A 15,431-nucleotide genomic window follows, 5' to 3' on the forward strand; every position below is an offset into this window, starting at 1 on the left:
TCTTCAAAAAAGAAAATTGATTATCAATAGTATATTTTATTTTATGTTTATACAATTTATTATTCCAACTATGCTGTAATTATTCAAAAGGATAAAGAATAATTCTTATGCAAGGCATAATATACATTTTATGGCAAAATTGCATGGATGTACAATATATCCTTCACTTTATATTTGAATTTTACAGTATGATCACAGAGCATTGTATTTTGCAAAAAAAAAAGGATGAATTCATTAATTTTCCTAAGGACTGTTCATTAACCTTTTATTTAAATAATTATCAGTCCTCGTTCAAGTTGAGATTTTCCTGATTCTTGGTATGATGAGTAATTTTTTATTGTATCCTGGCTATTTGTATTATGTTTTGAAAATCTGGATCTTATTTAAATCTTCTGTTTCAGCAGGCCTCTTCTGACACCAAGCCAGTGGGAAAAATGGGACATTGAGACTTAACTGCCAGATGGAGGTGAAAGTCCAAGTTGCCCACTTGGCCTACTTTGACAAAGCAGGGCTGGGGATGGGGGGTGGGGGATGGGCGGTGGTGTGGATTGAAAAGGGATGCTGTCTTGCTGCTGAGCCAAGCTGGGATTTTAGAGTCTTCACTAGGACTCTGCAGATAACAACCTGGTTGAGAGGGAGACGGGCACCTCTTTACAGTTCTTCCATGAATCCTTCAGTGGTGGTGAATTTAGATTTAACATTAATTCTTCTCTGAGACCATCAGGAAGAGGAAGGGGTGCTTCATTACCACTGGGTGGGGATGGAAGTCCAGGATGCCCTTATGGCCACCAAAGACACCTTCCTGTCAGGTGTCTGGGAAGGCTCATTCCTACTGGATGAAGATGAAATTCTGCTTTATCACTTGATTCCACCCTGGGGTGTTTGTGGAGGTACGAAAGGACCCTTAACTTACAGGAGGCTTTACTCTGGGCTTATTTTGCCTGCTTCCACTGATGTTTTTAATTTGCAGATTTCTCCAACACCAGGTCTGGGGTATATAAGGCAAAAAGAAACCCCAGGGAACTCACAACTAGGTCCTTACTCAGGTCCTGGGATCCTAATAAGTCTATCTTCTTTAGACCCCTTTTAAACTCTTTCTATGTAGTTTTTCTATGTACTGTCCAGGGGGTTTGGCTGTACTTAGTGGGACAAGTAGAGAGACATGGGGAATTCTATCTTGATCCAAAACCAGAAGCCCATCAAGTCATCTTTTGAAGAAACCATCATCACGCCAACATGCATTTCAATTTTTTTCTTGTTCACAGGTTAATTCTGTTAGATCATGGTAATTATGTGGCCTTGCTTATGATCCTAGTGTTTCTTAGCATCACTTGTATTGACTTCACAGAAATCTGCATCTTCACAAGCTTTACAACTTAAACTCACATTGGCACCATGTTACTTTCTGTTATCAGCAACTAACTGATGATAGAGATATTGATAGGGTGGTTGATATGAGAAGAGATACTAGCAGTAAGTGGGTGGGGATGGTGGGGATTAATTTTATAAGTGATCATTAGTGACCATTTTCGTGTTGTAACAACTTTTGCTCGCGTGTATGGAATTTCATCTCTTAAATTCAGGGGACTTGCATACTGAACATTTAGGTAATACAAGTTTTCTATATTGTGCTCCCCTATTACTAAGTTAACTTTTATCTTCCTGCCCTCATAGTAGAAAATCTGTTCAAATGCTGACATTTCCAGTGCTATTTGTATTCCCTGGTATTACCATGACACGATAATTCTGACTTAGCGACATATGTGCTTCTCCTAGTTAAAGGTTATTTCAAAGTGTGAGAAGTTGGTAAAAACTTAGAAGATAAAGCCATGATCACAATACGCTGCCATATCTTTCCTTTGAATTGTGTCCCCAAACAAAACTAGTTGGTCAAAGGCTGATTTTTGATATCTCTTGCCAAATTTACCTCAAAAAAAGTTCTGAAGAGGATCTGGGTTAAACACTGAAGTTATGGTCAAGAAAAAGACAACTCAAAGACAAAGAGACCTACCAAGAGAATCATTTTTAAACACTTGTGTTCTGCTATCCTGGTCACCTAACAGTTTTTAGACATTAATGTTCTCTCCCAACACCCTAAATTATACTCCAATTCCTATAAATATGGATTTTTTAAATAAAAATAGTGGCTTTGGCCTTGATAATATAACATGGGGCCACACCAGGCAGTTTATTGGCAGCGACCATAAAATACATACCTGAGATGAAATGCATTTGAAACATCATCCACATCCACTTTAATATGGTATCAGAGAGACTGGAGGCAGATAGAAGGTAAACATATGTATATGAATACTGAAATATGATGACTCTTTCTATCTTTCTGCAAGAAAGTAGAGAAGGAAAGAAATGTTGACTGCTTTCCACTAGAAATCTTAGCTTGAAGAATCACACAATGACTAGTCTCTCTCTTCCATTCAAAGCTGCCATGGAGCTTAATAAAGACATAATTATACAAGATGAATTAAAGCAAAATCAACCTTCCATCAATGAGCAAAGTAAGTGCAAAACAATAAGTTGACATGGTATTAAAACTCCCCTATGCTATTTACATTCTGAGCAGAAGAGTATGACATGAGGGTTTTGTGCTGTAAGAGGAACTATGTGAAAAATGTTTGTCTGAAATCAATGTATATAGGGGAATGTTTGGGAGCAGTGCGGTAAGAGCAAACTGAAGGGGGCCTGATAATTTCCTGGAGTAAATTAGCAGTCCCTCCAAGTAGTGAGTCTACCAGTAGATGAACATCTGCTGGCCAAGCTGTGAAAGGATGAACAGTTGAATCACTAGATAACCTTTCATGGCTCCTTGTCCTTTTCCTATATAGTATTTCTCACTGTATAAATTGTAGTTTGTTTATGGGATTCTTTGATTAATGTCTCTTTCCTGATTAGACTGTAAATGTCATAGGCTCCATTTTTATAAGGCTCACTGTTATATCCCCAATGCTTAGCACAGCACTAGGAACGATAAATATTTGTTGAATGATTCAATAAATGATAGATCCGTTTTTCCTTTCCATATGTGGCTTACCAGCTTCATATGTTAAGCCAGCAAACTTGGAAAATGCTTGGGCCAGAACCTGTCCCAGGTACTTAGAATAAGATTCCTATTCCTTGAGTTAGTTGAGGACAAAAGGTACCAAACTAGGCATTGTGAGGAACGGGTAGCATTGGGGAACTGTGGTCCTACTGGAAGATGAAGGTGAGGAGTTTAGAAGGTAATATTTTTGAGGAAACTGTTATGAATTTAGGCGAAAACCTGGCTTCCTATAAGCCAGTGTGAACATAGTTACTTTTTCCCCCAGTGAATTCAGTACCTTACCTCCAATTTTCTTTACAATGTTGCTTGTTTGTGGCTTATGGGGCTGTAAACTTAAAGCTGAAACTCTTGAAATACACTGTTTCTTAACATTTGTGGTTACTTTAAAAGTTGTGCAAATTTTAACTGATTTATGATGATCTCAAGTCTGTTTTAACAGAAAAAAATAATACTTTAATTTCTTCTCGTCAAGTAAATTTGATAACCAAAGAAGGGAGAGTGTATTTATTCCATGGCTTTCCATGCCCTCGGCTTATTGCCTAGTACTTCGGGTACCCAGATTGAAAAGCACATGGGATGCTCTGAAAACTGAGGCTTCTTTCCTCACACAGATGTTTCTCTTTTCCTGAGGAGATCTTTGAAGCTAGTTCCAGATAATGAGATGTGGGAAAACCATCAGGAAATTTGCCTTAATACATACACACTCCATTTCAAATGGAATCATATAGCTAAAAATTCCCACATGTGGAATAAAAACATGTGTGTTTTTGTTTGACTTGTTTTCATTTATTGTAGGAAAAGGAAGCATTGTATTTAATGCCTGTCCAGAGCAAACATGAGCTCTAAAAACAAGATGGGAGAATGCTCATATTCATTTACTGAAGACTGAGAAAACAAAAATAGAAAAGTATTGTAACATCAGACATATATGAACCTAACTTTCATTTTATAGACTACTAAAATATACACTTTAGTGTACAATGATGAGATAGTACCTAATTACCAAAGATGCAAACTGGAACAGAGTGCCTGGGCAAGGGATCTCAGACAACATGATAAAATGTGCACAGGGAATAAATAATAGCACTTAGGACTGTGCTGGTGGCATGAGGACTTCCCTCTTCCCTGCGCAGTGAGCAGGAAATCACCCCATCCCCACAGGAAGTTTTGCTTAGGTTAGCTCTCCGAGGAATAGGTTTCACTCTGCAGAGGCAATTATGTGTAAAATTGGGTTTGATCCCATTTACACAGCTAACTAAAGAAGGCTGTGGAACTTCAATGTGTAGCAAAGTTGGGAAGTAAAACCTCAGAATAAAAATACATGTCTATTACAAATTAAAGTCACATGACGTTAATACAAACAGTTGCTTAACCCTTTTTAAAATAAAAGCTGAGAAAATGATGCCATGTATGTGGAGTATCATAGAGTAGTTATGTTACATCGTAAGTTTGGAGATATGATTGATAGGGAATGACCCTAATATAATCAATATATACAAAGTAAACCAGGGGTTTGGTGTTATTTATAAGGTTTTCCTCACTAATAGCACGAAAGTGCATTTCTTCACTGCATTTCCCCCATTGTCTATAACTTGGTTAAAGACAAAAAATAAATCAGCTTTATATGTCAGTATATAGAATGTACCACATGATTTCATCTAATTTGCACCAAAAGTTTACAATTTCTTGTAGGAACCTGTAAGAGTAAAGAACACAGATAGATAGAGCATTCACTGTGCCAAAATGTTGCCAGGCTGGTTTTTGTTTGAGACTATTTCACACTGTAGAATGAGCAGATGCTTCGAATCTGCAGATGAGAGGTGTATCCTGGATCTGCTACTTGCCTAGGAGTGACCTTGGTAATGGTCAACGTCTAAACTGCTGGGCTATTATGATATTTAAATGAGATTTAAAGCCTATACACAGTCTGCCCGTGCCAAACACATGGTAACATATAAATGGTCAATAAATGCCTATTTTCTACTTCCCATTTGCACACACATTCACTCTCCATGGGTGAAACCTACTTGTGGTTTTAAGTTGGAGACATTGTTTGATATCATTTAAAAACATAAGGACTGACTCTTCATCCCTAGGATGCTGAATTAAATAATACATTACATAGTTTATTTAAAAAAAAAAAAAGTTTGGTGTATATTATCACATGGAAGATACACAGTGATCCTGAGAGGAATTTAAGAGATTAATACCCAGATTTTACAGATGAGAAAACTGGGGCTCAAGGAGTAAGAGACTTGCCACAATGAGACTTACCAGTGGGAAGCTGGGACCACTACCCAGGTCTCCTGGCCACCACTCACATTTATTGGAGGATTAAGGTTCTTTGACATGAAGACAGACTGCTCAAGGATCAGATCCATGTTTTGCTACAATCTAGATGTATGACCTTGGGTAAGTCACTTAAATTCTCTGTTCCTCTGTTCCTCAGTTTCCTTACAAAATGATTACAATAATATTATCTTCTTCATAAAGCTGTTGTAAAACTTAAAAACATAAAATAGAAGTTGCCAAACAAAAGATGCCCAGAGCAAAGTAAGCGCTTGGTATATGTTAGCTATTACTATAAATCCCATGTTTTTTCAGCTACATGTGTTACCTAGACAACAGTAAATGCTGTAACATTTTTGAAACAAAATCTGAGCATTGTGGCCTAGGGTTAAAATTAATCTTAGATGTTTACTTTTTTGCTCTCAAATTTACCCCAATATCCTCAATACTCTTGCTCATATATTCCTGTATACCATGGAAATCTGGTCGATTTTTTTGGATGGGAAAAACACCTGTCTGCTCTTTGTAAGAATAAATTTCCACTTTGTAAGGCATTTCACAATTTGTAATCAGTCTCTCTGTTGCTGTCACCTTAGGAACTAACTTCACCCTTGCGGAACTGGGAATCTGTGAGCCCTCCCCGCACCGAAGTGGCTACTGTTCTGACATGGGGATCCTTCACCAGGGCTACTCTCTGAGCACAGGGTCTGACGCCGACTCCGACACAGAGGGAGGGATGTCTCCAGAACACGCCATCAGACTGTGGGGGAGAGGGATAAAATCCAGACGCAGTTCCGGCCTGTCCAGTCGTGAGAACTCAGCCCTTACTTTGACCGATTCTGACAACGAAAATAAGTCAGATGATGAGAACGGTAGGCCTGCTTCTTAAATACCTTTTCATGTTCTGGGTACGGCACAGTGTGGCGTTTGGGATGCCTGCTTTTTAATAAAGAGGAGTATAAAACCATTCATTTTCTTTTAAATCGACCTTGTCTACCCACTCCGAGCTCGGGAAGAATAAACCAGCAAACCTCAAGCACACAAGAAATGAGGAGAGAATTTTAAAATCACATTTTGACGATAACATGGTATTCAGGTATAGTCAGTTGGTCTTATTAGCAAGTAAATTACATTGCAAAAGAGGCAACTTGATAAACTATGACCTATACCTAGAAAATGTCCTCTCGCCACAAGTTTCTAGGTCTTTGTATTGATTTCCCCTTCCCAGTAAATGGCAACCTGGGGTATTTTTTTTTTTTTTTTCCATGAAGATCTCTTAAGAATCCTACCTTATCTTAGACTTTCATTTCCAGGCGGCAATGCCTCATATCCGTATTGAAGATCAAACCAGGAACAGATGCTCTGGAGTTTAATAATGACAAATAGGAAGAGACTTGTCTTCAAAAAAAGTATTCTCTTCTCTGTTTACTTTTCTCCTTGGTACCTATGTAGGTTAATGGCTTCCCACATCTTCTATCACAAATCACTATTGCTTATCCATCAGCTTTGTAGATGGGTTTTAATGAAACTTTGAAAATTAAATGCTTCCGATCATTAAGCAGTAAATATAGGGAAGCCTAAGCAAGTCATTAAAGAGATAAGGTGCTTATTTGTGGATTTCTTCGCGACTCAGAACTGTGTTTAGTCAAAAACATCTTTTAAAAGATAAATTGCATTAGGTACAGCTGATTTATGAAGAAAACATCAAATGCTGTGTGGTTTGTTATGAATATATTGTGTGTTTGCTGAAAGAATTGCCATTAAAATGTTTACAAACAGATCAGTTAAGAATGTTTATATAAAATATTATAAACTTCTACTAGAGCAGCTTTAAGTATTTTCTTGCATTTAAAAAAAGAAAAAAATTTGCAGGCGGACAGCTTGTTGTGAATGCGAAAGCATAGCTAAATATCATTTAATCTCAAAACTGTTGAAAATACATCATTTCCTGGGTAAGTTGCATATATTCAAAAAGATGTCACTTTGTGGAATTTAAATTTGTGTTTAATTCTGAAATAATTTATTCTACTGTGGGGACATGGAGATGTGTCTTACTTATGTCTCCGTTCATGTAGCTAATCAAGGTGTACTCTCAAGGAAAAATCTGTACTTGACTCTTTTTGAATTTTAACAGAATTCTGACACTTGGCACATTCAACACTCTAAGGTACTTATTTGATAGGAAATTACTTTTAGAAGTTTTCATAAAGGCATACATTGAATCCATTTACTGATATACTTTTTCAACTCCGAGTGTGTCAGATACTATTTAAGTGGAGCCAGTATGATTGCCTAATAAATAAAATCACTTGCAATCCAAGAATTTATGGCACGTTTTAAACAAGGTATTTTGGCAAATCTTCCATAGTGGCATTCTCAGTGGTCTCATGGGAACCATCTATACAAAATTTATGCAAATTGACAGAATCCCCACCCTCTCTTTTTAGACCTATACACATCTGAAAAACTTAACGATAAGGAGTTTTCCAGTGAAGCAAAGGGAGCAAAAAAAAAAAAAAAAAAAAAGCTTGCCTTGAATTCACCTAGAACTGTTATGGATAGGAGAATTTCGTAATGAATGATGTATTTGGTAGACCAAAAGTAGTCTCTCTTTTTTCCAATATTATTTAAAACATCACACTTGAACAATTTTCCCCTCTGAGGAGTCTATGTAAATCCCTATATATGGATAGGAAATAACCCCTTAAATCTAGTGTCTCGATTTTTTCCGTAATGCTAGTTATAAGGCAGTCAGACTCGCATCAAGAAATCTGTACTTGGAAGTACTGAGCGACTCTTTTATGCCTGCATCTGGCAGAGCACGAAGGAGGTGAGGAAGCCAGAGTTCAAGCTTCGGTGCTGGCTGGTTATTTTTAAATGTACAGATAAAAATGTGTTTCCTTTTCTCTTTTTCAAATGTTTGAGTATTCCACATAGTCAGAAGATGTACATAATGCATGTTCTCTTCTCATTTGGGGACAAGAATAAAAATAAGGAATGTGACACGTCACATCATAAACTCTTTAAGCAAATAAAAACTGAAGCACAAGCCACTCTCTGCAGGCTGAGGTGTTAACTTCGGTAAACGTCTTGCTCTTTCTCTTTGACAAATTCGGTTTGGCTCACAAAGAAATCAATGCATTTTCACATCACTGACTTTATGAAGTTTGGGAATGTATTATCATATAGATTGACACTTGCCCCACTGGTTCCACACCACAGTGTGGACACTTACAAAGCCATCATTAATTTCTCACACTTGTACCCTGCGATGGCTTCCTCCATAATAAATACTCTGTCCTTCAGAACCCAATCAATAACCTTTTAGATATGCCTCTCTTGGAGAGGAAGTTAAAGAATCTATACTTTTGAGAAAGAAACTCTCTGATTCAATTTTAGATTTTAAAGATATGTGCTCACGAAATGCATCTTTTCTTTGTATCCCAGATATTTTCATTTCATGTTTTGGTGGGATCTTGGGGTACCTCGATTTTCACAGTGCTTATTCAAAATTGCCTTTAAAACATTCCAGTTGTGGTTTTGCTAAGCAAAATTAGACTGTGAAAGCAGATCTCAAAAAACAGATTCTCTTTCTGTGGTGTAAAACATGTATCCAACTGTCAGACGCATGTAATAAAAACTCTGCCTGCCAGAAGTTCTTCCTGCATGCGCCTGTGACACACATAACCTACTAGGAGCTTGAAAGTCCCATCACACTGAACACATGATAAATTTGTCCTTTTTTTTTTTTTTTCTTCACAGCTCTGCATCTTACACTCACTGTATGTATGGCCACCAAATTAACATTGTGCTGGCTGTGCTTGCTTTAAATAAATAACAATTCTCAGGTACAAGTGGTTTTATCAGGTCATTTAACTCTATCTTTAAGTTAGAGATGGCTTAGTTAGAAATGACAGTGAGAGTTGAAAACAGCTAGGCCAAGTTTTTGCTGCTGTGTAATTTGACTGCATCTATAGAAAGAACTTCCTCAGTGACTTTAAATTAGAATCATCCCTTTTTTGGGGTATTAAATGTCCCACTTAAAATATGTCCTCTCTGAGGCCCTTTGTATCACCTGAGTTATGGAGAAAATGGGGCAGTCACTAATACACAAGAATAACTAATTGCCTCTTTAAAAATGCAGAATAGCACACACGGTAAAAAATCTGGTCTATGTACTCTTGACTCCCTTAGGCGGTTTCTTCACCTTGGGGACTTAAAATATCCTTGAGTAGTTTTTTTTTCAACATAATTCTAGTTTTACTTATTTTATTAGGAATCCAGAAAGAAAAAAAAAAAAGAAAACACAAAGAAAAGAAGCTTGTCTATGGAATAGAGAGCCAGAAATTATAGAAAACTAAATCTGGCCTTGGTTAAAGAAGAAAATTAGCCTTCCCTTACCCTCTCTGCTTTCACCCAAAGTAAATAAGGACAATGTTCATTTTCAACTCTTGTCAATTGGGAAATTTATAATTCTCATAATGTACTTTGAGGTTGAAAATATAAATGTTGGGTTAATTTCATTGCATTTCACAAAATGCATTTATAAAACAAGCTGGCTCTTGGCACATAATGGATTTGTGTAAAGTGTATTTGTGGAACATAGATTCTATTAGATTGTGAGTCCTCTTGGCTGAGAACTGCAGTGTTCCTTCCTCTTGAGGAGGGCTTGAACCCACCCAGATACTCATTGCATGTTAATTGAGGCATGAGGAATGAACTCTGAGGGGAGGAAGGATTTTCCTTAATACCAGGGACAATATCTATAGGTTATTGCCACCAACCACACTGCATTCATTTATTTGTCATGTGAGGTGAGTTTCTCAAGTCTTCATCCTTTCTCTTCAAAAAGCAACCCCTCAATAAATTCATTAGAGTGTTCTGTATATAAGCACATCCAAGACCTGCTAGTGGGTTTCTATTTCTGAGCCACTCTATTACACTTACAGACTTTTAAGTTTATTTTGTTTTATAATCCACTCTACTCCTTTCTTCTTCCCCGTCATCTCACATGTAAAATTTACAGAGAATACCTGGAACAGATATAAAGACTTATTATAAGCACTAGATAATTATAGCCAAAGACTCATAATTTTGCTCTTAAAGTCGAGAATAAGAATAGTAAACAAGCTACAGAAATCATGCAGTAATACTTGACCATACTTTTGATGTAGATACAGGGATGATTTCTTTTCCAGCCAAACTTTATGGAAAAAACTTCCATAGAAAGAAAATATTGTTTCAATTCCTTAAAAATGAAACAAAACAAAAAACATGGAAGAAAACAAAACAAACTTTAAATCCATTTTGATGACAATTATTTCAAATGGTATTTTTAAACTTTATTTTTTTATACTTGCAAATTTGAAAGAGTAATATTTGTAAGGAATGTGATGTGAGTCATCATAGATTGAAAAGTTAAAGACATGAGAAAAAAAAATCACCCATCAGAAGGTTCTCATCTTGTCTATTCCTAAATGAAAGGATGATATGATTTTAATAACTGCTCGATTCCCTAAAAATTCACATATTAGAGGCTATAGAGGCACCTTATTTTACGAAAGGTTTATTAACAGGAGTCTTAAATATATGATCATCGCAATGCTAAAATACAGGTGATAATAATATAGAACCAGGTGCAAAATTTAGGAATATCACACTGTCACTTGGCTTGGTACATTAGGAAGAAGTGGAAGGATGGATGTTTTGCAAAGGGACCTGTACAAGACTTTAGAGATTTAGGTTTTTGGCAAATGAAAGCAATGCTGACATTACTTGAAGGTAGAACAGATGACTTGAAAGAGTGTCAATACTGCATGTTCCAGATTATAAACTTTAGTGGCATGGTTTTTAGTTATTTATATATTTCTTTCTTTCCTTTGGTGGTTTCTTTCATGTTTGTTAATGCTCCTGGGGGCTATCAAGGAATGGCGCCATTCAATAAATACAATAAATAAAATGAAGCACTAAGCCTTACTTTTGGCAAGGGCAGCCTGATTATTACACGTGTAATCTCTAGGCCTTCAGGGAGACATTGGGCTTGGTGGATAATCACTCGGTTTTAAGCTGCTGAGTTCCTGATATCTGTACTTTCACTTCAGTTAAGCAGCAAAGGCAGTAACTGGGTGAGAGGCAAACTGTTTTTGTCACTTCACCATTGAAAGCCTCTCCACTCAGAAAACTCTTCACTTTTTTGCTTATTGTTCAGTCACTTTTCAGTTTAGTTGTTGTTCATCAAGGATCAAACTAAATTTACATTTGCAGGGAGAGACACAATCAAGTACTAAAGCCATAAAGACAATGAGTTAAAGCTAAGGAAGTTGATAGTACAAATTTTCTATGGACAACTGCATCTGGATGAAGCTGCACAAAATAAAATATGAAGCTAAAAAGGGATTGTGAAGGCATATGAGAAGTAATGAGACATTTCATTTACCTATTCTGAAACTAGGCCACAGTGAGGGGAAGGAGAAAATTTCAAGTAATAGATTTGTAAGTAGCATAGAAATTACAGACGTATACGTATTATGTATATATACTTATACTGAAGAGGAAAAATGTTACTTGTGATTTAATGTTGAGTATTATTTAGTCTAGCCGAAAGAACTACCTTGAAAATTGTCCTTCCCAGTTTCCCTAAACTCACTTTGAGGCATGTTAAAGGCATCCAAGGTCGAGGGGAGAGATTCACAGAATGGTCATTAACATAGAGGCTATGAACTGTAGTTCATGAGTTGTTTTATTTGGTCAGTCCAGTGTTTTAAAAAATTTGACATTACGAACCAACACTTTTAAGTAGAAATTTTTATTGTTGGCTTCTTTTGAAATATACAAGATCCAGTAACACTTGTCCAGCTTTCCTTCTGGACAAATTTGGTTAGAAATAGTCACCATGGTAGTTCTAGATGGGCCCATGTCACCTGGTTCACCTGGTTCACCTGAGCTCCCTTCAGTCTACTCCACTCATTTACAGTCTGCTTAGCTTTTGTAGCACTTGAGTTACCAACCTTGACCTATGTGCTCCCTTCAGGGAAACCACAGACAATAAAAATGGTAGAGAGAACGCCAGAAACAAACAGTGTTAGCTTAATTTCATGTGTGCTTAAAATAGGGATGTTTCTTGTTCTTTGTTAAGTTTGACTCATCTGGAACATGGGCTTAATTTTGCTAGACCAAATTTCTAAAATAATTTTAAGGTGTTCTTATAAAATTAAATCAAATGAAAATCAATTTAATTTGGAGATTAAGAAAGTAATTGTATGTGTGTGGGAGGGGATGGTGAGTGCATGATTCGCCAACCCCATCTTCTGCCATACTAAGAAGTTACAGTCAGAATTTTTGATTCTAACATATATACTTAAAGCTATTCTAAAGTAAAAGTATCTAGATGGACTTTCAGGACAGAGATGAAGGGAAAACCTACTTTAAAAATTTTAGTTATTTCAGCTGATTGAGGAAAACCTCAGGGCTTTTTAGGAAGAAGCCATTTAAAGAGGAGGAAAATGACTTTGTACTAATTATGTTCAGTTTTGATCAGGCAAAGGGTTTATGGAGTCTGTTACAATGAAGTGAAAGACCATAAAGCAAAGGCTAGAAGAGGAAAATGCAGTGATATACAAAGGCCTCCAGTGCCCCAAGAGAGAAAAACTTGGAGCAATGTCGGATAATGCTGAGCTGGGAACAAGAACTGGAAACAGTGCTCCACAAACTCAGAAATGCTCCTCTCCAAGTGGATAAGCAGGATCCCTGAGTGTTGTTCAGGGATGGCTCTTGCTCAGAGTGTAGTATACTCCCAGTTCTCTTAGCATCCCAAGGATATTTGCTAAGGAGAAAATGTAATTGAAATACAAGCGTGTTTACTAGTGGAAGGGGCTGAAATATCTGAGTTGGCATTCCTTGGGAATTCCATTCATGGAGGCTTACTCTGGCCTGAGGGGAACAGGAAAGATTGACACCACAGCAGTATCTCTGCTTGTGTTAAACATAAAAAAAGAGGGGCATGGACTTACACAGAGTCCAGGCACAAGAGGAGAATTGGGAAGTATTTATTTTATGCAAGAAATACGCTATCACACATACATGATCCAAAAGGATCTTTGAAATTAATTTTACAAAGACAAAAATCGGTATTTATAAAGTCATGCATATTGGTAAAATATGTATATTTTAAAAAACACACACATATGATTTTGACAAAACTATGTTCCTTTTTAATTAGAGTTGATGAAAAGTAGCTAAATAATCTCAGATGAGTGACAATTTAATTTGGAGGATTCCTCTTTTATTTCTGAAAATATTTAAGGATGGTCTGCTAGATGCTCAGCATTACACAAAACCACTGTGTGTGTCTTTTTGTATATCTATCTGTTTTGGTTTCATGGGAGAAGGGGGAGTCCACTTGGGAGGAGGGCTATTATTGAGAAGGATAGACATCAAGAAATACAAACTGATCAAAGTCCAGGGAGATGATCACGTAAGGTCATACACTAAAATGCCAAAATTAGTACTGTCGACATTTGGTAGTATACAGTGTTAGGGGAAGGAGAGAAGGAAGACCTGTGCTGACCCTCTTTTGCCTTGAACTCCGATGGTCCTCTTCGATCAAGTAGCATTCCTTTTAAAGCTTCAAGCCACTGTTCAGTTATGCTCCTGTCCACTCAAGTCAGAATGCATGTAAAAGGACCCACTTTCTCTGTAAGAACTCTTCCCTCCTGGGAGCTCTCAACCAGTAGGAGTCTGTCAGAGGTATAATGTTTGCTTTGGTGGGGAGGGTGATTTTTTTGCAACCTAAAATATGTTCTTCTATGTCATTCCTCTCTTCCCAACCCTGATCTCTGCCCCTAGGACTTCAGGCTCAATCACCGCATCGGTGAGCTAATTTCTTTATTATTTCATTCCACCCTCTTGTTAAGATTAGTGGGATTAGGTTTTCAAAATCTGATTTGAGCATCATGGCTCACTGGGGTGCAAAAAATAGTATAAGTTCTATTTATATTTACTTTTCTGTACATTTATCCTTTAAAATTTCTATTTTTGAGTGTGTTTTATCCTGCGTATATTGGTATATGTGCACACACACACACACACACACGATAGATTATATAAATGCAGAAGTGCATACCTTGGATGTGTCTCCAAAAGTTTTATATTGATATAGGCGTGTGACAAAATGTTAAGTGAATATTGTTTTAGACATTTTATTTCCCAGGAGATGAAGTCAAAGCAGCCAGACTCTCCTTGGAATATTTGGAGAATCCATTATCTTGTGGCAACCTGTTAGGTTGTCTTTCTTATTGTTCATAGCTATCTGTACTGATCGTGCCTTACTGTTTTTTGGGGGGGTTTTTTTGATGCCATTCCTATTTTCTTCTCTCAATTCCCTATGTCAACTTTCACTTCTTATATGGATAGATAAAAATATGTACTTTGCTGTTTATTGAAGAAATCAAGCACCCCTGTGCATCTATAGAGAAAATTTCCGTCTACTCTCAGTAGGGAAATAAGAAAGTAAACATTACCTGTGTCCGCAGACTGGTATTATAGAGGCAGCTGTGAGGAGGTGGAGTTTTAATTAGGTTGTGAATGAGGGTTAGAGTTTAAGTGAGTGGAAACGAGATGATGGATATTCCCAATGAAGAAAAAACAAGGTGTATGGTGGCTGGAGGATAGGAAGGTGATATAAAAATGGTGATGGTTTTTCAGGACTATTCCTTTCTATCAAATTCCAACTCTAGTCAGACTAATGGGAACATAGTGATTTTTACTGGACTCTAGTAGAAATATATCAATAGATGTGTAGGGACTAGATGACCAAGAACTTTGACTTTCACCCTAAGGAAATAAGGTCTGACCAAGAAGATATGAGAGAATTACTGGAAGTTTTTTCAAGCAGAGACTGTTACGTTTTAGGAAGCATCCAATTAAAGTGCCCATGTACACACACAGGTGTTTGGACAGGAAGGTAACAAAATTAGAAGTAGTGATATCAGAGAAGGGAACAGTAATCCAGGTAGGAGGCCATAAGCAATTCCCGGATTACAGAGGTTCTGGTTCCTGCTTTTTGGTGTTTCAAGAGGAGAAATTA

General features: G+C 37.0%; 1 protein-coding gene across 1 annotated transcript in view; it reads left to right on the forward strand.

The window, feature by feature from the left end:
• The window catches only part of TENM2 (teneurin transmembrane protein 2), a 923,830-nt gene that overhangs the window by 72,068 nt on the left and 836,331 nt on the right, over positions 1–15,431 (forward strand). The window contains exon 2 of the mRNA XM_035013873.1: positions 5,944–6,219. Coding sequence (XP_034869764.1) covers positions 5,944–6,219 — 276 coding nt within the window. The remainder of the gene's footprint in view (positions 1–5,943; positions 6,220–15,431) is intronic.

The sequence above is a fragment of the Mirounga leonina genome, unplaced genomic scaffold (genome assembly GCF_011800145.1).
Source record: "Mirounga leonina isolate KUSES-001 unplaced genomic scaffold, KU_Mleo_1.0 Mir_104, whole genome shotgun sequence".
In the NCBI taxonomy this organism is placed as follows: domain Eukaryota; kingdom Metazoa; phylum Chordata; class Mammalia; order Carnivora; family Phocidae; genus Mirounga; species Mirounga leonina.